Below are 22,855 nucleotides of genomic sequence, written 5' to 3'. Positions count from 1 at the left end.
AAGAAGCTGATTTTATTTAATAAGTGGTGTCCTGGATTTTATCTTGGCGGTGTCAGAATATAATGTGAGTAATATAATAAATGTGTTTTATTCCAAGTATTGTTTTCTTTTTATTCTTAATCTATTGTCATATTCTTATTTAACAGCGTAATTAAATGACCCTAGATACATTGTTTGCAATGAATATAATAAAATAGCTTACTTTTACTTTATTTGATTTAAAAGTCTTAAATATAATTTACACAGATCTATCCTATTTTTCTATCACCCGCACCAGTTTGTATTTTCGTTTATCTAGCTACAATGTCTATTGACTAAACTTTTCGGTTTAAACTTTTTACAAGTAGTAAAATATAAATAAACTTTACTATGCTCAGGCTGACAGCACTGTTTGTCAAGTCAGATATTACTTCATTGACACTATAATAACATTTTTTTAAACCTATTTTTAGTTAAAAATGGCAGGAGATGCACCGAGTGGGTGTGCAAGTAAACCCTTAGAATTAGACAATCTGCTAATAAAAAATGTCAATACATGGGGTAACGTTCAATACAATGTACCACTTAGGTTATCTAGCACTGAGACCAGGACTGCAACTAGCATTGGGACTCGCCATATACCTGATGTACCTTATGCTTTCGACTGCGTAAGTAATATGAACATTATATCTTACTTTAGATGCATAAAAAACTGGCTCTTCTTACAGTAGAGTAGATAGGACGTTAACCCATTTTTCAATAGTCGAAAATTGGTAAAAATCGGATTGGTATTTGTACTCTAAATGATAAAAGCTATCGGATTGATTTATTCAACCCCGAAGAAAAAGTGTATTTAGGGTAATTATTGTGCAGTGCCTTAAATTAACCTACTTACCTATTTTTGGGGGATGCAAAAATGTTCCAAAAATAACTAAGATGCATCCGTCGTACAAAGTATAAAAGAATAAGCACGTTATATTTCCAGAATTGTAATTTTACATGTAAAATGTATTGTTACTGGAGGAATTAAAGAATATTTTCTTACTTTACTTTCCAGAAAATCAATGAACCGTTACCAGAAAGGCTGTGCGGCCGAGACATGGTCGTGGAGAAGGAAAGCTACAGGACCACAACGGGCGAGTACTGCGTGAAGCCCAACCCCAACAAGGCCATGGAGCGGTCTGACTGCGCCATCAACTGCCGCAGGGTCATATTCCTGACCGGAGTTGAGAAAAGGGTACGTACTTATTTTATATCAGATTTTTTTAAATGTTAAGACAGAGTATATTTATATTTTTCTAGGTTGGTATTCGTGAGAGTCAGGATGGCGGGTGTACATCAACAAATGGAGCCGCGGTATACGTCAGGAGTTAGTGCTAGCAATGTGCCAAATGTGCGCCAAAATTGGAGCAATGTGCTCTTTAAACTCCAGATATATTTAAGAAATAAATGCCGCCCGCCATCCTGACGTGAGGTTTGCGGGTGCATTTCCAGTTCTAGCTAATAGCTGCCTACTCAAGGGTGAAAGTACTGCCTAAGGTTAGTGCTCACAATGTGCTTCCACATGTATGAAGCACAATCAAATTCAGTGAGCGCACATTGCTAGCACTAACTCCTGACGTATACCTCAACTCCATTTGTTGATGTACACCCGCCATCCTGACTCACAGGTATTCCATTGTCATTATTGAATGCAACCCCCATCTTTGTGGCAGGTAATACCTGTCAGTCAGAAAACCCCACGGTTGTTAGTTAAAAATGTTCCCTATGTCACCCAGACCACAAAATAGTACGAATCATATCAATTGACACCTCAGTCATTATAACCTCAGTCTGAGCATACCTACTTACTTTACTCGAAGAGTTATTGATATTGACTATCGTTTTCACAATCCTTATACACTAACACATCAGTCTAATGTTCAATTTAGTCAGTCGATACTTTACTATGTTTCTAATTTTAAACGTTTCAGTTACAAGGGCAGACAATACGCCAGCCAACAGCGCTATCGGAAATGAAAGATAGCTTCCGTGGGATCCCCAAGTCACCGTTAGCGCCTCCGGAAATCACCGTCAAGCCGCCTGACCCGGAGTATATATTTGATGTTAGTATCACTTCTGAATCTTGCCTGTGCTTTGATTCCGCATGGACCGCATGGTTAAAGTCCTGTCTTATCCAATTCAAAATGATGAAACACCTTTGCCCTGTCATGAGTGTCATGCATAACCGCCATCTAATTCTAGCTTTGGGGCTTAACGGACCAGGGCCCATCACCCAAGATAACAATCTGTCGAAAACGCCAATCAAAAAGTGAAAATGTATCAGGATGACAGATGCTGACGCTTCCATACATTATTTAAACGTAAATTGGCGTCTTCTATAAACGATAGGACTGTCACGTCTACATTTTAGTTGTTAGCGACGGGCCCTCCGATATGCGATAAAAAATGATAATGAGGTCTTAACTTACATTACATAACTGATAAAAGTGATAATCTCTAGGTCCAAAACTCCATGTCCTGTTTTTCTATTAGTACCTGGAGCAATCCTTACAAGGACTCTTACCAAAACAGAACTGATATCAGACACCTTTATTTTTTAGAATAGATTATTATTAAATAAGTTGTTGTTAGTCTTTTCCGAAAGAGACAGATCAGGTTTTTTTGACAGGTAGTAGCTTGCGGCAGAAACGAAGAAACGCCTATATTCGACACGGCTGCCGGGTTCCGTAGATTGATGGATCCCTATGTGTCCACGTACCGACACTACCACAAGCCATTCACCCCTGAAGATCAGTACGGCATCGGCGCCAAGGATCACATCACCTTTTATACTGAATCTAACACCCCTAAGGTAAGTGAAACTGTGGTGTCACAAACCTAAATGGTTTTACTAGAATTTCGAGTTTCACTTTTACCTAGTTATAGTATGATCCAATAGGCCTGATGACAAATTTTGAAATCCCTTTTATTATTGTCGGTACACTTGTATTGGTTCCGAAAAACACAATATTTCAGCTATACTCATAAGATTTAACATAAATAATTGCATTTTATTATAGCTAGTTTAAAACTCGCGCGAAAACGCCTCGCACGACATATGTGACGTCACCATTTGGTTGGTGGTATGGTGGTACACATTGTTTACATACTTACAGTTACGAATTTCCCTTGAATCCGAATGATATTGTTAATTCAGCACCATATATTACGATTAGGGGTGATAAATACATTACAAAAATTTATCACAATAACTAATTTTACACAAAAACTCTCACATGGTTGCAATTTAATATGAATTATTTAGATACATGTAAATTTTGAGTGAAAAGGTTTTACTTTTTAATTTTTCATTTTTTCTAGTTACGACAGCCAACATGGCAATGATAGTTCCATTCAGCCAAATAATTAAAAAAGTTTGTTGGTGAAATATCGTATTATTTAGCATTTTATTTAGATAATAACAAATAGATATCTCCTTTATATCGTGTAATAATATTTTTTGGACGTAATAAATGTTTAGTGGCGAAATAACATTTTTTTTGCACCTTCGAACTCTTTGGTGAGAACGTATGAATTTCGGTCAATGAGGTTGTCTATGTTGCTCTAAGAAATATGTTTTGGATTGATGACGTCACTGTTTGGAACGCTTCTGATTGGCGTTTCAATAATAATGGCCGATTGGAGAATTTTGCAGTTTTATTTTATTGAATATATTAATAATCCTTCAGTTTATACTGAGATTGGGCCATTTTTTAGAATCATATTAACATATATGTTACTTTGAAACCATTATTTCCGTGATTCTTTGTTACTTGCAACAGGCCTATTCCCGATGCACAATATACACAAACACCTCCTGAGTAGTCCTGAGAGTCCTGAGTAAGTATGATGGGGAATATCCACTGATTTGCATCAACTTTAGAATAACCTGGCTTGGTGTTACCAGGGGTGTATTTTGAAATTTGGCGCCCCGGGCCAATACGTTTCGCCGCCCCAGAAGTCAAGGAAGAAAAACAAAATGCAATCCGCCAGGGCGGCATATGCCGCCCCTGGGGGTTGGCACCTCGGGCCATGGCCCGGATGGCCCTAGGGTAAATACGCCCCTGTAATAACACGAGACACTAAACATTAACAATAAAAACACGAGACAATAAGTGAAAGCAATTTCTTGTAAGTATGCTACCTTTTAGATTAACAGTAACACACAACTAATTGTAGCTGTATTGTGCTGAGTATCCATCCTCAATTAAGGCACCTGTTTTAACCTTCAGAGCTTAACAAAATAAAAGCGAATCGATTTCTTCTTTTGATCCTTAGACCAAAGGATTCGGTCCAAAGCACAAGGAGATCTGGATGCCGCTAACAGCCAAACCTCATCGAGGCGTATACGACAGAATCCACGTGAAGAAAGAGTACCATGAAGTGGCTGCGTGCCATAACCCCGTCAACAATTTAAAGGGGTAAGTGAACCTCTACTGAAACTAGTACATCAAAGTATAAATATCGACACGGACTAAGTGTCATATATGTATACACGACCTTAATGCTCATACATTATGGGACTTACATATTTTTGACACTTTATCCGTACCGATATTTAATACCTTGACTGTACATTTTGCCTGTGAACCTCATTAATTATTTTACCCCTCGCACGAATGGTGATCTTAATGGGTTTAAACTTTTTCAACCTCTTGTTCTTGCCCAGCAACTTACCAATGGGGTTTTTTAAAAGTTCAGTCTTGATGGATTCATTTACCAGTGTTACACTTATTGAACACCACTTGTCATGTATAAAAAAAGTTATAAGCTATCGTAGAAGCTTAGATCTTTATTATCATATACCTATCTACATGTTCCAGGGTCTTCGAATCCGAAACAAGGAAGAAATTCCAGATACCCTTCGCCGTCTCCAGTCTCGCCTCCTGGGGTCACGGGGAGAAATTCGACTTGCCACCTTTCCCCCCCAATCCCTACCAGACCAACATTGCCCCTTTCATGTATTGTAGCGATTACTGCCACATAGCCCAGGGAACACCCCCATATTCCGTGATTGATCAGATAAAACACGTCAAGCCACACAAACCGTGCAAGGAAAGATATATCGTATCCAGAGATTTTGAACTATAGTTTATTTTGAAATTGTAAATGTTTATAAAAGTATATTGATTGAAATCTTATTTTTTTTTGTGATCCAGTTTCTTAGACCTTGCTCTGAAACAGAAAGAAAGGAGCGAATGAAAATACATTACTCATACAATAACGATACCTATCAGAAGCGAACCGCAAAATAAAACTTTGGTATCAGAAGCCGGAGCTAATTACTAATTAGGGCCAGTTGCACCAACCACATTTGGCAGACTGATAACCGCCACTCAGCAACTATGAAAATTCCCATACCAATAAATTTAGCGAACTCTTTAACGGTGACAGACAGTTTGGTGCAACTGGTACTAAGTCTTTTCTATTTCACACAAAACATTTTATTAGCCATTTGGGGGAAGTTAATATAGTTTTGTCTTTTCAACCCTTTTCCAGGCTTAGTATTACAATTTATCGACCACATATGCGTCAATTGGATGTGGATTAGATTGCACTCTCGGGAAATGCGCCATTTCTTCAAATGAATCATCAAAGCTAGATTAATTGGATTATATTTGGATTTTTTGCTCTTTTTTAACCTCTCGTGTGCCGGGTTCTTTTTTAAATATTTTCGCGATCAGCGTTCAGCATACGAGGGCTTAAACGTAATTAGGAACCTCGTCAATGACGTCATTAGGAATGTAAAAAAAATACTTACATAAATTAGCCAACGCTTTTGCCAATGCTTCATTGTTGCGCTGAAACAAGTGTTGCACTTTAGAATCGTATTTTTAACCGACTTCAATTTCATAGAAGGAGGAGGTTCTGTATTCGGTTGTGGCTATTTTTTTTTTTTCTATGTACGTTCACCGATTATTCCGACATCCGTAAATAGGATTACGGATGTCGGAAGAATTACTAAAATAGGTTTAGTAATTCTTTTTTTGTTTGAAAGGAGCTACCTCCGAGTTGGTCTTATTTTAATTAGGTTCTGTGCTGATGATGGGATCCATGAGGAATTGAGGGAACTTCTCAATTTTTAAAGGCACATGCATGGTGTTTTGGGCGTTTTCTTAAGCAACTCGAGCATTTTCTCCCGAAAACCACCAATTTGATGAAGTAGACCTGATGATGATGATTATTTTGATGATAATGATTTCTTTAAATGTAACTATGTTCAGCGATTACTCCGGCACCTGTGATCCGATTTGAGTAATTCTTTTTTTGTTTGGAAGAAGTTACCTCCAAGGTGTTTCCGTATTATTTTTGGTTCTGGTCTGATGATGGAATCCATGAGGAATTGAGGGAACTCCTCAATTTTTAAACGCACGTGTTAAGTGATTTCGGGGTTTTCTAAAGTAACTCAAGCATTTGCTTTCGAAAACCACCAATTTGATGTACTGCAACTGTAGCCTTACCACGAGTTTGACATTGACATATTCGCTAACGTCTTATGCATCTAAATGTAACTTTTTATGCATCTTGCTCACACTAAGGTTAGTACGAGCGAGATGCATAGGAAGTAAGTTACACACATGCTAGCGAATATATCATTGTCAAACTCGTGGTAAGCTGGTAAGGCTACTGATCGGGGGTTAGGGTTAGGAGTTAAGGGGTCAGGGATTAAGGGGTCGGGAAATGGCGGTTGAAGGGTTGCTGGTTCAAGATCGAGGGGTTCCTGGATCAGGGGTTGATGTGCTGTGAGGTTGAGTGATCGGGGGGCTGAGGGATTGGGTCAGTGGCGGGGCGGGCGGATGGATTTAGTTGACAGGAATTATAATTTCCCAGACGGACTCGAGAAAATTCCTGATTACATTACTAAAAGTAATAGGTACACGAATTTAGTGTTAATTATGATCTTGTATTTCATTCATGCGTCGCGCTCTTAACAATGCGTTAAAACTAAAAATGGTAAAATAAAAACTTTTTACAAAAAAAATGAAACCGACTTCAAAAAGGATGAAATAAAATATTATCCTTTTTTATGTATATGCGTTACCAACTGATATGTTTGAAGTCGGTGCCAAGCCAAGTAGTAACAATACCAGTCAAAAATAATCAGCTTTATGGCTATAAATCCCATTAGAACTGTACTAATAACTATTATAAATGTGTAAAGAATTCTGTCTGCCTCTTTGTCGCCTTTTCATGGCTAAACAACTGAACCGCTTTAGGTGAAATTTGGCAAGAAGGTAAATTCCTTGAATTGTTTTATATTTTGAAATGTAGTCCTCTAGATAAGGGACGGGAAATAACTCAGTCTCAATCCCACACTTGCTTGCTATAGACTGTTCGAGCATTAGTAAGAAATGCTCTTTAAAAAATACGACGGCAAAAAAATGCATTTATATTTACACTAATGCGCCGACAAACATGGTACGGACTGCGCCAAGAAGGTTTGATCGTGTGTTCTGAGGTGTGTTCTTAGGTCCAGTCGACGTCAATGATATGTTTACACTTTTGCATCTTACTCCTTTGTAATAAGGCGAAAAGTGTAAACAAATTTTTAACGTCGACTGTACCTACAGAAAGTACGTTCATTGTCGTCGTGTAAGGCAATCCAACGTAGGTAAATCCTTATCGAATCGCACCAAAGTCATGGTATGCTTCAAAATTTGGCTTGGCACCGACTTCAAACATATCAGTTGGTAACGCATAGACATAAAAAAGGATAATATTTTATTTCATCCTTTTTGAAGTCGGTTTCATTTTTTTTGTAAAAAGTTTTTATTATATGAGCACTTTTCAAGAAACATGCAAAAACCTTGCGGTCTAATAATTGCCACGACCCATACAAAATGTATGAAAAAAGTCGTGGCAATTAGACGCAACCGTAAACACTCTAAGAGAATTACGCTCAAATAGCTACATTATCAGTAAAGTTCACAGAGCTAGAATTTTTCACTTAGTGGTAAAGTTAGAAGGTTTACAACAATTAAATTCTTACCCCAATACAAGAATAGTTTTCACATTTTGCGTCTTTTCCGCCGCATGGCTGGCCCTAGATAAAATAATTAGCATTAAAATTTAATTTAAGCCATATAATAGAAATAATTGTTTATTTAGTGATAACCAGAAACATAACCTGTAATGCATCTTAATTATTATAATACATAACACCAAAATGAATGCAACTCCGCTTAATACCGATGACTAAAAAGATCCTTAGCCATGGCACTGGTTTTCGGGGCATTAAATTAATGAGAATCTTATAATTATCTTGCCTTTTTCTCTGGTTTCCCTAATACAATAAAAAAACAGTTCATTAATTTATTTCGTTGACACTTTCGTCTATACTTATAGCAAATAATTGATGGTGTAACACTGGGGAGACGCCTCTTTTGGTGACTGAACAGTAGTCAGTGGCAATAATGCATCCGAAACCTATAAAAGGGTCGTTCTCAAATTATATGACTGCGGTCAGACTCAACTCCGTCAAATTGTTCATACATTTAGTATGGTTTAACCTTTTCGACGCCGTGTCAAACACAAAAGCTGTCACTCGGACGCCACGTCACCGAAGTGTCAAAACTGAAATTGAACTTTATGCATATGCACATAGGTCTACGTTGCTCTGTGGTTTGTGACCGATTAATCCGTCTTTAGCGTTGAACCTGCGGTGCGGATACTTATATCGGTCATTGGCGTCCAAAAGGTTAACGGAGTTTAGACGCAGGCACAAATCTGGAGAATGACCCAGAAATAGTCGCGACCGTTACTTTAATAACTGACCGGGCGGGTAATAAGAACAAGAGACTCACACGAGGACACAGTTCTAGCGGATGCACTTTGCCCCTCGGCGTCCGGCCCCTCGGGCACGGCGGATTGTGGAAGCATTGCGACGGCTCACTACACGGGGCCCCGGAGCGCGAGGGCCAGTAACACGGCATGAGGCACGGGAAGCATTCGGAAGGTGGTATGCAGCGGGGGCGGTGGTTACAGCGGCGGGCGAGCAATGGCTGTGATGGCAATAGGGAATATTAGGCAAAGCTCTGCGTAGGTGGTGCTCTAGTGGTGCTAGCACATACAGTAAACAAACCTCATTGACATCATCAATGACACATCATGCGTCACTAGGTCAATCACATGGCCTACCGTGAAACACGACAATCGAAAGTTCGGTTTCTACCTCTCTATCACTCTTGCTTATTCGATCGATAGAGAGGCAGATAAAGAAATTTCGATTTTCGCGTTTCGCGTCAGGCCACCTGTAAACAAACCGCCTTGGTGCATCAATGTCATAGTGAATACTTGTCAAAAAACTGTTTAAATACGTTATAAGATGTATACGTTACTCTATGGTTTACTAAACAAATTAATGCTGCACTCTGGCGGCAGAACATTGCAGTAATACTCCCTATTAAAATTGCAAATTCATTAGCAAACAGTGTGCACCAGAAACAAGGAATGTTACCACGTTACCCTACCGGGTAAGTAGGAGAATAGCAGTATAGAATGGGGATGGTGGTTGCATGAGCTGGGGAGGAATGACTGCGATAATATAATAGCAATTAATCAATGGTGGATTAGCAGTCTAAGTGCCACTTGCACCATCTCACTAAGCGAGGTTAAGCGGTTATACTGTTAACCCAGTGTCAAATTGTGAGACTAGCTGTGCCCGCGGTTCCGCCCGCGTGGAATTCTGTCTGTGTCAGTAAGCGGCTAATTTCTAATCCTAATTTCTCTCCCTCTCCCCTGGAGGCGGAACTTGAAGTAAAGTTGACAGATGGATGTGCTAGACGACAGTAGACCAGATAAAATATTTTAGGTACCACTAAATAAAACTACACTCCAAAATCAATAGTTTTTTTCGCCCTTATTATAATTTTACACGTGATTTTAACGACAGAGTAGGTGTATATCGGACGATACAGTAAGGTATACGCACGCGAGCGAAAGCGAAGCGGCCTGCCTGGCTAGAGCGCCACTCACCGTGGTCTTCTTCAGACTCCTGAGGAAGAGCGCGTGCCGTTTGTAACCTCAATGCGTTGCGAGACTTTCGCGAATGATTCGATTTTTTTCGGGAAGGCATGGAAATGTGTATAAAATGCGAGTCCCAAATCGTTTGACTCCGCAAACGACCAGTGCCGGATTAAGATATTTTGATGCCCTAAGCATTTCTAGACCATGGTGCCCCCTCTCCCTAGGGTCATCAAGATTACATTGAATTTTTTTGGTAAATTGAGTGACGTTCATTGCCGCATTACAGCTGAGAATGGAGCCGTAGGAGGTGCCGTAGCAGTAACTTTGCAACAGAGTACCTAATGCTGCTGTAGTCGCCATAAATGTAATTGAAAACGCGAGCGGAGCGAGCGCGAAGATTTTTCGATATAAAAACGCAATTTGATAGACAGTTGTACATTTTTACTTTTTAGTATGGAAATCAGTCACATAATTTTATCACGAAAATTGACAGTGCTGCAGCAGTAACGTAGCAACAGAGTAATGCTGCTGCAGTCGCCACCCGAAAGTCACCTTTGTCATATCTTAGAAAGTAATTGAAAACGCGTGCGAAGCGAGCGCGAATATTTTTCGATATAAAAAACGCAATTTGATAGACAGTTGTACATTTTTACTTTTAGTATGGAAATCAGTCACATAATTTTATCACGAAAATTGACAGTGCTGCAGCAATAGCGTAGCAACAGAGTAATGCTGCTGTAGTCGCCACCCGAAAGTCACCTTTGTCATATCTTAGAAAGTAATTGAAAACGCGAGCGAAGCGAGCGCGAAAATGTTTCGATATAAAAAACGCAATTTGATAGACAGTTGTACATTTTTACTTTTAGTATGGAAATCAGACACATCGTTTTATCACGAAAATTGACAGTGCTGCAGCAGTAACATTGCAACAGAATAATGCTGCTGCAGTCGCCACCCGAATGTCACCTTTATCATATCTTAGAAAGTAATTGATGCGATCCGATAACCGACGATGGCGGAGAAATCCAAAATCAAAACCACCGTATACTATCTATACATATAATAAAGCTGAAGAGGGTCGAAAGTCTGTACATGGAAGATATTCGAAAAAAAGTTGGCTGGGGATACTTAGAATCGATAACAGAACACGTTCCAACAGTTTTTAGAATTTTTGTCTGTTTGTCTGTTTATCTGTTTATCTATTTGTCTGTTTATTTGAACGCGCATCACGTGAAAACGGCTGAACGGATTTTGATGCAAACTTCACTAATCTGTCAAGAACATCCCCGGCCAGGTTATAGGCTATAAAAATTCAATCCCTAAAAGGGGGGGTAGCCACAACACTCGATTGACTTAAGTTTGCCCCTGAATTTTATGGCGCTACTTAGGAAGGAGGGGCAAACTTTTTTCAAATATGTGCTACCACTACAGAGTACCCTGGTACTTAATCCCGCGTGTTTAAACTAACAGATGGCGCTGAATTTAATACGTGTTGACATGAATAAGCCACCGAGGAAGGATTTTGCCAAATTAACTCTAAGTTTAGAAGAGGGGGTATGGATATCAACAAATTTAATTGAATAATTATGTTGATTTAATAATACAACAAAATTAAACAACAGTAAATTAATTGCCCCTCATTGCACAGTGCCATCTTTTGGGGAACTGAGTAAACATTAAGTAATCAAGAGAACTAAAAATGTGCTTACATACATACTTACGTAGTGGTAAAATAAACACACATATCAACACGCGTATAATTGCATAATTATTTAAAATTATTAATTTTCTCCGTCATGAATTATACCCAATCGTAATTATATCGCATCCATATCAAATCCATATTCATACGTATCGCCGGCCACGAAGGTGGGTACTTTGAAAAAAAAAACATTGACCTCTGTCATTTGCAGTGCCGGATTAACCCTTTTAAGCAAAATAAGCACTTGCTTAGGGCACCACGTCTAGGGGGCACCAAAACCGTAGGCAAAAAAAGACCCTTAAATATCGAGCCCTATGCGAAGCTAGGCTGATAAAAATCTGTCCCATCCCTTCTCTGTATGAAATCCTGGATTCGCGCCTGGATGGGACTAAAAGTAAAAATGTACCTACAACTGTCTATCAAATTGTGGTTATTATATCGAAAAATTTTCGCGCTCGCTTCGCTCGCGTTTTCAATAACTTTGTAAGGTATGATAAAGGTCACATTCGGGTGGCGACTGCAGCAGCATTACTCTGTTGCAAATTTACTGCTGCAGCACTGTCAATTTTAGTGATAAAATTATGTGACTGATTTCCATCCTAAAAATAAAAATGTACACCTGTCTATCAAATTGCGTTTTTTATATCTAAAAATTTTCGCGCTCGCTTCGCTCGCGTTTTCAATAACTTCCTAAGGTATGATAAAGGTGACATTCGGGTGGCGACTGCAGCAGCATTATTCTGTTGCAACGTTACTGCTGCAGCACTGTCAATTTTTGTGATAAAATGATGTGACTGATTTCGATACTAAAAGAAAAAAATTACAACTGTCTATCAAATTGCGTTTTTTATATGGAAAAATTGTCGCGCTCGCTTCGCTCGCGTTTTCAATAACTTCCTAAGGTATGATAAAGATGACATTCGGGTGGCGACTGCAGCAGCATTATTCTGTTGCAAAGTTACTGCTGCAGCACTGTCAATTTTCGTGATAAAATGATGTGACTGATTTCCATACTAAAAGTAAAAATGTACAACTGTCTATCAAATTGCGTTTTTTATATCGAAAAATTTTCGCGCTCGCTTCGCTCGCGTTTTCAATAACTTCCTAACGTATGATAAAGGTAACATTCGGGTGGCGACTGCAGCAGATTACTCTGTTGCTACGTTACTGCTGCAGCACTGTCAATTTTCGTGATAAAATTATGTAACTGATTTCCATACTAAAAGTAAAAATGTACAACTGTCTATCAAATTGCGTTTTTTATATCGAAAAATTTTCGCGCTCGCTTCGCTCGCGTTTTCAATAACTTTCTATTATATGACAAAGGTGACATTCGGGTGGCAACTGCAGCAGCATTACTCTGTTGCTACGTTACTGCTGCAGCACTGTCAATTTTCGTGATAAAATTATGTAACTGATTTCCATACTAAAAGTAAAAATGTACAACTGTCTATCAAATTGCGTTTTAATATCGAAAAAATTTCGCGCTCGCTTCGCTCGCGTTTTCTATAACATTCTAAGATACGATAAAGGTAACATTCGGGTGGCGACTGCAGCAGCATTATGTACTATGTTGCAACGTTACTGCTGCGGCACTGTCAATTTTCGTGATAAAATGATGTGACTGATTTCCATTCTCAGTGCGGCAATGAACGTCAATTTACCAAAAAAAATCAATGTAATCTTGATGACCCTAGGGAGAGGGGGCACCATGGTCTAGAAATGCTTAGGGCATCAAAATATCTTAATCCGGCACTGGTCGTCTGCGGAGTCAAACGATTTGGGACTCGCATTTTATACGCATTTCAATGCCTTCCCGAAAAAAATCGAATCATTCGCGAAAGTCTCGCAACGCATTGAGGTTACAAGGGGCACGTGGTCTTCCTCAGGAGTCTGAAGAAGACTACGGTGAGTGGCGCTCTAGCCAGGCAGGCCGCTTCGCTTTCGCTCGCGCGCGTATACCTTACTGTATCGTCCGATATAGGTACACCTACTACTCTGTCGTTTAAATCACGTTTAAAATTTTAATAAGGGCGAAAAAAACTATTGATTTTGGAGTGTAGGTTTATTTAGTGGTAACTGTAAAATATTTTATCTGGACTACAATCCTCTAGCATATCCATCTGTCAACTTTACTTCAAGTTCCGCCTCCAGGGGAGAGGGAGAGAAATTAGGATTAGAAATTAGCCGCTTACTGACACAGACCGAATTCCACGCGGGCGGAGCCGCGGGCACAGCTAGTAGGTAATAGTTAGTAATCAATGAAATATGCCGCACGCCTGTTCTTATTTTAATTCTATGAATGTTAATATTCTGAACTTTTCGGGGGGGTTTGAACCCCCAAACCCCCCCCCCCCCCCCCTGGCTACGCCCGTGCTGTTAACCATGGTAACTCCAGGTTTAAACGGTTAACCCCGTGGTACTGGAATGGTGCAAGTGGCGCCAAGTCGTTTCATGCAGGTAATCCCACGACAAAACTATATGAACTATATGAGCTTGTGAAATCTTTTGATTCAGTTCTTTTCCAAATTTTTGGAATCTTGCTTGAACATGCCTGCAACTGAAGCATCGCAACCTTGCGGCCTTCAGAATCCTTCATAAAGGATACTTTCTACAGTCTCAGGCAAAGCGTGCTCCAGATTTCAAGTAATTATTCAGCATGCTGATTAACACTCAGCTACGTTTTTTAAGCTACTTCCTACAACCCTTATAGGGCTCTACCACATAATGCTGGTCAAGAGTAAGCAATAAATTATGGAATATTTTGTGTCTGAATTCACATAATTATACAGAATGCTACGGATACTATATTAAGTAACGGACTAACGGTATTTCTTACTTTTGCTAGAACACAGCTCGATCTTGGCTCGATTTCCGTCTAAAAAGACACATTAACAAATTAGTACCTACTTATCACTTATCTAAGTACCTATCAAAGAAAATCATACCTAGGTAGTGAAATACTTACATATACCGGATCATATTTTGGCTTCTTGATGACTGACACCTGAAAAATTTAACTAGTTGTTATACCATACATTTATGCGTTTCAGTTTCTAAAAATTGTATTTTAATACTGATCACAATTCACCTGAAATCCAAATCGTGGGCATTCTTTACTGCAAGCAGGCGTGATACCGCAAGCAGGCAAGCAGCTGCTGCACCAGCCGGTGCCGGACTGTAAAAACAGAAAAATTTCGTTGAAAACTGCTTTTTAGATTAACTTATTCAACGCTTTATGTCATAAACACAAACATCACTCAAACACCAAGGTCCCGGGCGCAAGTGAGCTAATGTTAATCGTACTTGAAAGTGTGAAGGTTACTTCGATTGACAGCGTCCGCTATAACATCTATAGTTGTCCTTGGCGCTGTGGGCACGACTAGTAACGACGACATTAGTTGTTCTTGGCGTTCAAAAGGTTAAAAACTCGTTATCCCTAAAAAAATGATATTCTTGCAATGATACTCACGCAAGTTGGGCAGGGCTTCGGTGGACAAGGCTTAGGGAAGCACGGCTATAAATGTTTAAAAAAAAGGAAAGTACGAGTAACAATAAAACATGTTGTATGCGACAAACGCATATAGTTAGAGTGAAAAAGACGTAGAAGACATCACGCTCTGCATGCTATATTTATACCTATCTGCGACATGTGCAGAAGACCGAATTTCGATGTTGATATGAAATTGTGCGAATAGGAAATTTCGTTAGGTACCCCGCTTCGAACCGGTTTTTAATTTTGGCGGTAGGTCCTCAGGATGCCCCTTTTCCGGTATTTACCAAAAACAACGGCCACGCCACCACACGGCACTGAGTAAGGGGTGGTGCAGGGGATGGCACACGTGGAGCACGAGGATCGGCATAGCGACGTGTAACTATAAAAGAAGCGACGTATGACGCAGTAACATTACAGATAGGTACTTACCCAATACATCGGACACGCCACCACACAAGATGACCCGCACGGCACTGAGCAAGGAGTGGTGCAGGGATGGCACACGTGGAGCACGAGGATCGGCATAGCGACGTGCATAAAAGAAGCGACATATGACGCCGTAACATTAGGTACAGATACTTACCCAATACAACGGACACGCCAGCACACAAGATGACCCGCACGGCACTGAGCAAGGAGTGGTGCAGGGGATGACACACGTGGAGGAGGATCGGCATATTAGCGTCGTGCAACTGGTACATGAGCGACATTTGGCGCAGGAACATTTTGACTTGCAGCATCCGCACTAAAACATTATGTGGGCAATATTTCAGTTAACGACTACCTTACACATTTAATAGTTTGCCTGTGGACATCCGACTGGAAACAGATCAGATGTAAAGGTAATTAAAAGTCAATAAAAAAAGTATTTATTATTTATTTAATAATAATATTTATTATTTATTTAATAATAATAAAGTACTCAACAGTCTTTTGTCAGGAGGCAACAAAGTGCGTGCCTTCAACGCCTGGGTAATGCCTCTACTCACATACTCCTTTGGCATACTAAGGTGGACTCAGACCGAGCTGGATGCCCTGGATCGGAGGGTCCGACAGCTGCTCACCACACACCGTATGTTGCACCCACGCTCGTCTGTTATGAGATTGTACATCCCACGGAAATGTGGAGGTCGCGGCTTTCTAAACGCCAAAAATCTCCACAACCGTGAGGTGTACAATCTCAGGAATTATTTCCTCAACAACGAGTGTGGGATGCATCGTGATGTGGTGGCAGCTGACAAGGGCCTCACGCCGCTCTCCTTGGCGAACGAGAACTGGCGCAAACCTGTAGTACTAAGCACCGAGGACCGCAAGGCGGTATGGAAGGATAAGCAGCTACACGGGCGGTTCTACAAGGCCCTCATGGGACCCGATGTAGACCTACCCGCGTCGGTGAACTGGCTACGATTCGGGGACCTCTTCGGAGAAACCGAGGGTTTTGCCTGTGCAATTGCGGACGAAGTTATCATGACGAATAACTACCGGAGATATATCCTGAAGGACGGTACGGTCGACATTTGTCGGGCATGCCGCCGTCCCGGAGAGTCACTCAGGCATATTATCTCCGGTTGTTCTCATCTTGCTAACGGCGAGTACTTGCACAGACATAACCTAGTAGCCAGAATTATTCACCAGCAGCTTGCCCTCCTATACGGCCTTGTGGACCGCGAGGTGCCGTACTACAAGTACTCACCTGCGCCAGTTCTCGAAAATGGTCGTGCCACGCTCTATTGGGATCGATCTATCATCACTGACAGGACTATTGTAGCCAATAAGCCTGACATCGTGCTGATAGATCGATCGCAGCGCCGGACCGTGCTCGTCGACGTCACCATCCCCCATGATGAGAATCTCGTGAAGGCCGAGAAGGACAAGTCCAGCAAGTACCTAGACTTAGCCCACGAGATAACCGCTATGTGGGATGTTGACTCGACGATCATTGTTCCTATAGTCGTGTCAGCGAACGGTCTCATAGCGAAGAGTCTCGACCAACACCTAGAGAGACTCTCGCTGGGTGGTTGGATCAAGGGTCAGAAGGCGGTAATTTTGGACACGGCGCGTATAGTACGTCGATTCCTCACTCTGCGGCCCTGACCACCGGCAGCTTGGACCCTGCCCCGCTGCCGGCGGCACCCTAGGTTAGGTTTTTTATAATGTGTTTATATATTTTTGTTATGTTTTGTAAGTGTTTTTATATTTTACTTTTATACTCACATTGTAAAACCCTAACCTAAGACCCTAATTGAATAAAGAGAATAAATATAAGGTTTTTCGATGGACTACACCTATAGTATGGAGTTTATCAAACACAGTGTAAATGTTTGTAAAGGCTAGACAACGCGCGTGTGATAACTCTGAGTTGCATGCGTCTATATCGGTTGTTTGTCACCTATATGGTTTAAAAAACGAAAAAGTGAAAGAAAGGTAAAGCAACTTATAGTATATTTTCTAATGAAAAGTTTACTGAATGTAGATTTTGTGCAGATTTAAGGATGTATAAGACAAGCTCACCTTCAATGATGATGGTAAGTCTGTTTTGCTCTGTAATAAAACAGAAACGAATTATTGAGACAGTACAATCAAGATCTATCATTAGTTGTGACCTTTGAAAAAATATGGCACCTTTTGAATTTTTCGACATTAGCGTGTACAATTCACAAAATTTCAACATTGATACGAATATTAAGCACAACGAAAACTCCTGTTGGAAGGATAAAATGAGGTATCAACTGACCCACTTGACCATATCGCAATCATAAAAACATTGTATGAGTTTCGCTAACCTAACCGGGAATGGTGTTGAACCCTACGGTCTCTTATTCCTCGCGTTATCCCGGCATTTTTGCCACGGCTCATGCGAGCTTGGGGTCCGCTTGACAACTAATCCCTTGATTTGACGCAGGCAGTATAGTTTTTACGAAAGCGACTGCCATCTGATCTTCCAACCCAGAGGGGAAACTAGGCCTTATTGGGATTATGAGTAGTCCGGCTTCCTCAAGGCGATGTTATCCTTCACCGTTCCGAAAAACTCATTGGTACGACCCGGGGTTTGAACCCGCGACCTCCGGATTGAAAACAATGGTGTAGTAGAGTATGAACAGTAAATAAATAAATAAACCTAATCACCTTACGTCTACACCACGTTTTATAACAAGCTTGAACGATGGCAGTCTGATGGAAGACAGCTTTACTGTCGCTATCCTTGGGCAGTTTTTTCCAGGTTTTCGGGTTCTCCAGCGGTATGTAAGTGTTAGACATGCCGAACAGATTGTGTTCCTTGTCCAAGGCTAGGACCGTGCATAGGGCTTTATGGGTAGAGTGATGTTCAGGCAGATCTCCGACCGAGCTTTCTGACGTAGACTGCATCAATGTCTCTCTAAATATGAACACAAGTTATAATAAATATTATCTTTGTGGTTTTATGACACTTATATATAATGCATATCGTAGATTAGACAACTTGCAGAAAAAAACCGAGTACTTCGGTAAAAAATATAGTAATAAACATACTGATACCAAAGACATATGTAACTTCGTCTGATACCTACTGATTTTTCAAAGCGATTATTCTGTATAATAATAGGCCTGATGACAAATTTTGAAATCCCTTTTATTATTGTCGGTACACTTGTATTGGTTCCGAAAAACACAATATTTCAGCTATACTCATAAGATTTAACATAGATAATTGCATTTTATTATAGCTAGTTTAAACTTCGCGCGAAAACGCCTCGCATGCCATTTGTGACGTCATCATTTAGTTGGTGGTAGGGTGGTAGACATTGTTTACATACTTACAGTTACGAATTTCCCTTGAATCCGAATGATATTGTTAATTCAGCACCATATATTACGATTAGGGATGATAAATACATTACAACAATTTATCACAATAACTCATTTTACACAAAAACTCTCACACGGTTGCAGTTTAAGATGAATTATTTAGATACATGTAAATTTTGAGTGAAAATCACCGAGCGCCGGTTTTACTTTTTAATTTTTCATTTTTTCTAATTACGACAGCCAATATGGCAATGATAGTTCCATTCAGCCAAATAATTAAAAAAGTTTGTTGTTGAAATATCGTATTATTTAGCATTTTATTTAAATAATAACAAATAGATATCTATTTTATATCGTGTAATAATATTTATTGGACGTAATAAATGTTTAGTGGCGAAATAATATTTTTTTTGCACCTTTCGAACTCTTTGGTGAGGACGTATGAATTTCGGTCAATGAGGTTGTCTATGTTGCTCTAAGAAATATGTTATGGATTGATGACGTCACTGTTTGGAACGCTTCTGATTGGCGTTTCAGTAATAATGGCCGATTGGAGAATTTTGCACTTTTATTTTATTGAATATCTTAATAATCCTTCAGTTTATACTGAGATTGGGCCATTTTTTAGAATCATATTAACATATATGTTTCTTTGAAACCATTATTTCCATGATTCTTTGTTACTTGCAACAGGCCTATTGTTGGGTTTTATGCCAGATTTTATACTAAGTAAATTAAGAATAGGTACAAAATTAATATAAAATAGTAGAAACTAGAAACCGCTGCCAAATAGATAATTGGAAACTTAACAATCTCAAATCTTTCAGGATTATTTATAAATGCAAAGTTACCTTTACCACATTTCTTCTTCTCTGTACCTTGACACTGGTTTACGCCTAACCATGGCACCAGTTAGTGCATTTACTTTGCTGGAAGGATATCACATCTAATCATTCGCTTTCAGCTATAATGCGAGCTTTAGTTTATAACCACCAGATCCGATAGTAAAACCAACGGATAAAGCCCGCGCACAATTAGATAGACAGTAGATAAACTTGTTTCGCACCAATACGGTATAAAAAAAATATAACAATAACACAAAAAATACCTCATATAAAGGGATAACATTTTCCCTGTAAATTGAATAGGATTTTACAAAGCATTTGTTCAAGCCAGGTGAACCCAAGCTTAATAACTATTTAGACTATGTCATCCACCCACCTTGCGTCAGGAGATCCATCTCGACTCTCACTGAGCCACTTGGTTTTGGTTAGACTCAGAATTTTTGGATTACCACAGTTATTCTCGTCCTTCCCGTCCTCTTCCTTTTGGGGTGGCTAAATTTAAAAAAAAATCGTGAAATACTACATATTAGCCGGTCAAACAACTTTGTCAGTAGAAAAAGGCGCGAAATTCAAATTTTCTTTGGGACTATTATTGCTTCGCGCTTACATTTTTTGAATTTGTACTGCTGCTTTTTTCTACTGACGGAAACGGCTTGACAGACTTTAATTTAAAAACTATTCCGATTTATCGCTGTTAATATCTTCAGTCGCCTGACCCCGAGATCCTCTTTTCGATTTTGTCTCCTCTAACTTCCTTTTGAAGAAAATCTCAGAAAAACATCTACGATCTGGTACAATTATATCACGCAGGAAAAAATTCTGACAACAGACAAAATCGAATTCATTTTGCGTCTGACAATTTAGTCATTGCATTACAATGATCAAAGTAATACATAAAATTACCAGAGGAATTGTGTCAGATGCTGTTTGCTCGATTTTTTCGGGAAAATATTCTATGTTCCCAAGTTTCCCACAGCTCTCGATAAGTTCGTGGAACGCTACGGATCTTTGGACTTCTATTCCAACGTCGTTGTCTTTAATGGTGCCAACCTAAACAGAAGACCCAAATAATACATCATATTAATATTTAAGTACGTATGTACCTTTGAACTTCCATCAGAATTACAAAAAGATTAACCAATTACGAGTACGTTGTGAGCTACAGTGTTCAGATCACATAGACATAATTAAGTAACCTATTCCCGTAGAGTAGATAATACTGGCTTGTTGTTATATTTACCCAGATTCGCTTTGCGTGTCAAAAGAAGTTTAGAATACCTGCCTTGGCAACTAAGCTTCGCTACTAATTGTTATTCTATACCTACATTTAATTAAAGTAAGAGGAAGCACTTCATTAAATCATTAGTATCATTACCTCTTCATTAACATTGTCAATAATGTGAAGCGACGGTCGACTGTCTCTCGACTCACAGCCAACATTGGACTTGCCCGGGTTTCCTGGGGTAATGTTGCCCACGAGGCAAACGTACATCAAGTTCACATTTGGTACGGAATAGCTGTATAACAGTTGCTTTGAGGTCGGCATCGTGGTGGTTTAATTAGTTATTGTGTGGTCATCTGAAACGAAAGTTAAACCAAAGACTAACCTTAATAGTTGTATTACAATTGTTAAAAATAAAGTCCTAACATTTTATACCTGTGCTACAACCTAAGCTATTTAATAAAATTTTCTTCAGCTTTTAAACAATCTTCCCTTCCTTTGGATTTACCCTGGTCTTATGGCTGAGAAAAATCAACGTTTGGCTACATTCCATAGTGGATGAAATAAATAAGGTTAAACATAAAGTAGAAATAACTGACCTTAAATTTTGATATAATGCCTCGTTTTTTTTATTAAAAAATATTCTTCACGTTGTTATTAATTATTCGTTGTACTAGGCATTTTCCGATTACCAAATGTCTTGGTGTAGCCTAAATTTTACATATTTCAAAAAAAAACTAACTATACATCATGGTGAGGGTCCGAAAGTTTACTATTTCAAAACAGATTTTTTGATGCAGTCATACTGACAGATAAATTGAATTTTACTCTTTTGATTCTAAAATAATATGAGCCAATGACAAAAGTTTCCTAAGAAGTTTAAATAGGTAGGTATATAGGTATGTACATACCTAAACTAGAACTAATAAAGTGACTCTGTTTTGGCAGTTTTTTGCAAAGGTTTTGCCAACCTTTACTACAAGTTAGATACTTACATAGGTTGTTACATTGGTGCAAGTTGCAGAAAATTTCTAGAAAATGAGGATGTTTTCAGCACTTTTAGTTATTTCATTTGTATTTTATGTACTTATATTTATGAACCTACTTGATTCGTACATCTAATAAACTAGAACTAGAAAAGGTCACCGGCCACAACCATTTCAAAAACGCCAAAACGTGTAATTGTATAAAATTAGCCTATTATCTGATTAGGAAGTAATTTTTCACGTAGACAAAGCCATGTCACGGTGTGACGAATTATGACCCCGTCCAATTGAAAAATGTCGTAAGTCTAAATGAAATATATACGTTGTTACGACTATTCTTTTTTGGATATTTTATAGAAATAACCAACTTAACAGTAACGAGATGCAAACAAAAATAAACTTACAGCATAGGGGATAAGAGCACTGTTACAGCTTATAAAATTTTGATGGTTTGTACGGATGTGGATGTCTGTATTGAGTGACAAATTAAAACGAAAATTACTCCGATTAAATAGGTATTTGGTTACTGGTGCGATAGATGGGATTTGATCATTGAGTACTTTTATCGAATAGGTATCGTGATCAAGTTAAAGAGTCAAGGCTAATTTTGAACAATAATAATCAGAGCTTGGAATTTTAGAAATGAATCCATCTTTTTTATTAAGTACAGTTGTAGTGTAAAGGTAGATGGGAAGGGGAAGGGGTGGCTTGAAGCGTGGAAGAGGAAAGGTTGAGTTTCCTTTTTCTTATTTTTTTTGTCTGGCCTAGATAGAGCAAGCCTAGCCTGTAAACTTAATTCTAGTTTGTAAGTGTCTATGAACATGTACAGTC

General features: G+C 39.2%; 2 protein-coding genes across 2 annotated transcripts; one reads left to right on the top strand and one right to left on the bottom strand.

Annotated features, from left to right (window-relative positions):
* Window positions 1-398: 398 nt before the first annotated feature.
* On the top strand, window positions 399-5,142 carry LOC134797139 (uncharacterized). The gene is made up of 6 exons (XM_063769385.1): window positions 399-647; window positions 1,037-1,216; window positions 1,953-2,084; window positions 2,651-2,833; window positions 4,300-4,442; window positions 4,845-5,142. Exons 1-6 carry the CDS (start codon window positions 459-461, stop codon window positions 5,110-5,112), a joined length of 1,095 nt encoding a protein of 364 aa, XP_063625455.1. The 5' UTR covers window positions 399-458; the 3' UTR covers window positions 5,113-5,142.
* On the bottom strand, window positions 5,090-21,820 carry LOC134797137 (uncharacterized). The gene is made up of 14 exons (XM_063769382.1): window positions 21,638-21,820; window positions 21,192-21,394; window positions 20,720-20,866; window positions 20,193-20,308; window positions 18,312-18,561; window positions 17,697-17,726; window positions 15,769-15,930; window positions 14,781-14,867; window positions 14,658-14,696; window positions 14,529-14,567; window positions 8,826-9,023; window positions 8,012-8,065; window positions 5,783-5,822; window positions 5,090-5,196 (listed from the first exon to the last, which is right to left on the bottom strand). Coding segments are annotated over exons 2-14 (1,335 nt in total). The 5' UTR covers window positions 21,363-21,394; window positions 21,638-21,820; the 3' UTR covers window positions 5,090-5,194.
* Between the last annotated feature and the right edge of the window lie 1,035 nt (window positions 21,821-22,855).

This window comes from Cydia splendana, chromosome 14 (genome assembly GCF_910591565.1).
Source record: "Cydia splendana chromosome 14, ilCydSple1.2, whole genome shotgun sequence".
In the NCBI taxonomy this organism is placed as follows: domain Eukaryota; kingdom Metazoa; phylum Arthropoda; class Insecta; order Lepidoptera; family Tortricidae; genus Cydia; species Cydia splendana.
This window is presented reverse-complemented; position numbering and strand designations above follow the sequence as displayed.

Coding starts and splice junctions, on each gene's coding strand:
- LOC134797137 (XM_063769382.1), bottom strand. CDS start 21,362: ATGCCGACCTCAAAGCAACTGTTATACAGCTATTCCGTACCAAATGTG. Junction 14,868..15,768: donor TGGCGTGTCCGTTGTATTGG/GTAAGTATCTGT, acceptor CTGTTTTTACAG/TCCGGCACCGGCTGGTGCAG. Junction 8,066..8,825: donor CGCTAGAACTGTGTCCTCGT/GTGAGTCTCTTG, acceptor TATTTTATCTAG/GGCCAGCCATGCGGCGGAAA.
- LOC134797139 (XM_063769385.1), top strand. CDS start 459: ATGGCAGGAGATGCACCGAGTGGGTGTGCAAGTAAACCCTTAGAATTA. Junction 648..1,036: donor TACCTTATGCTTTCGACTGC/GTAAGTAATATG, acceptor TTTACTTTCCAG/AAAATCAATGAACCGTTACC. Junction 1,217..1,952: donor TGACCGGAGTTGAGAAAAGG/GTACGTACTTAT, acceptor TAAACGTTTCAG/TTACAAGGGCAGACAATACG.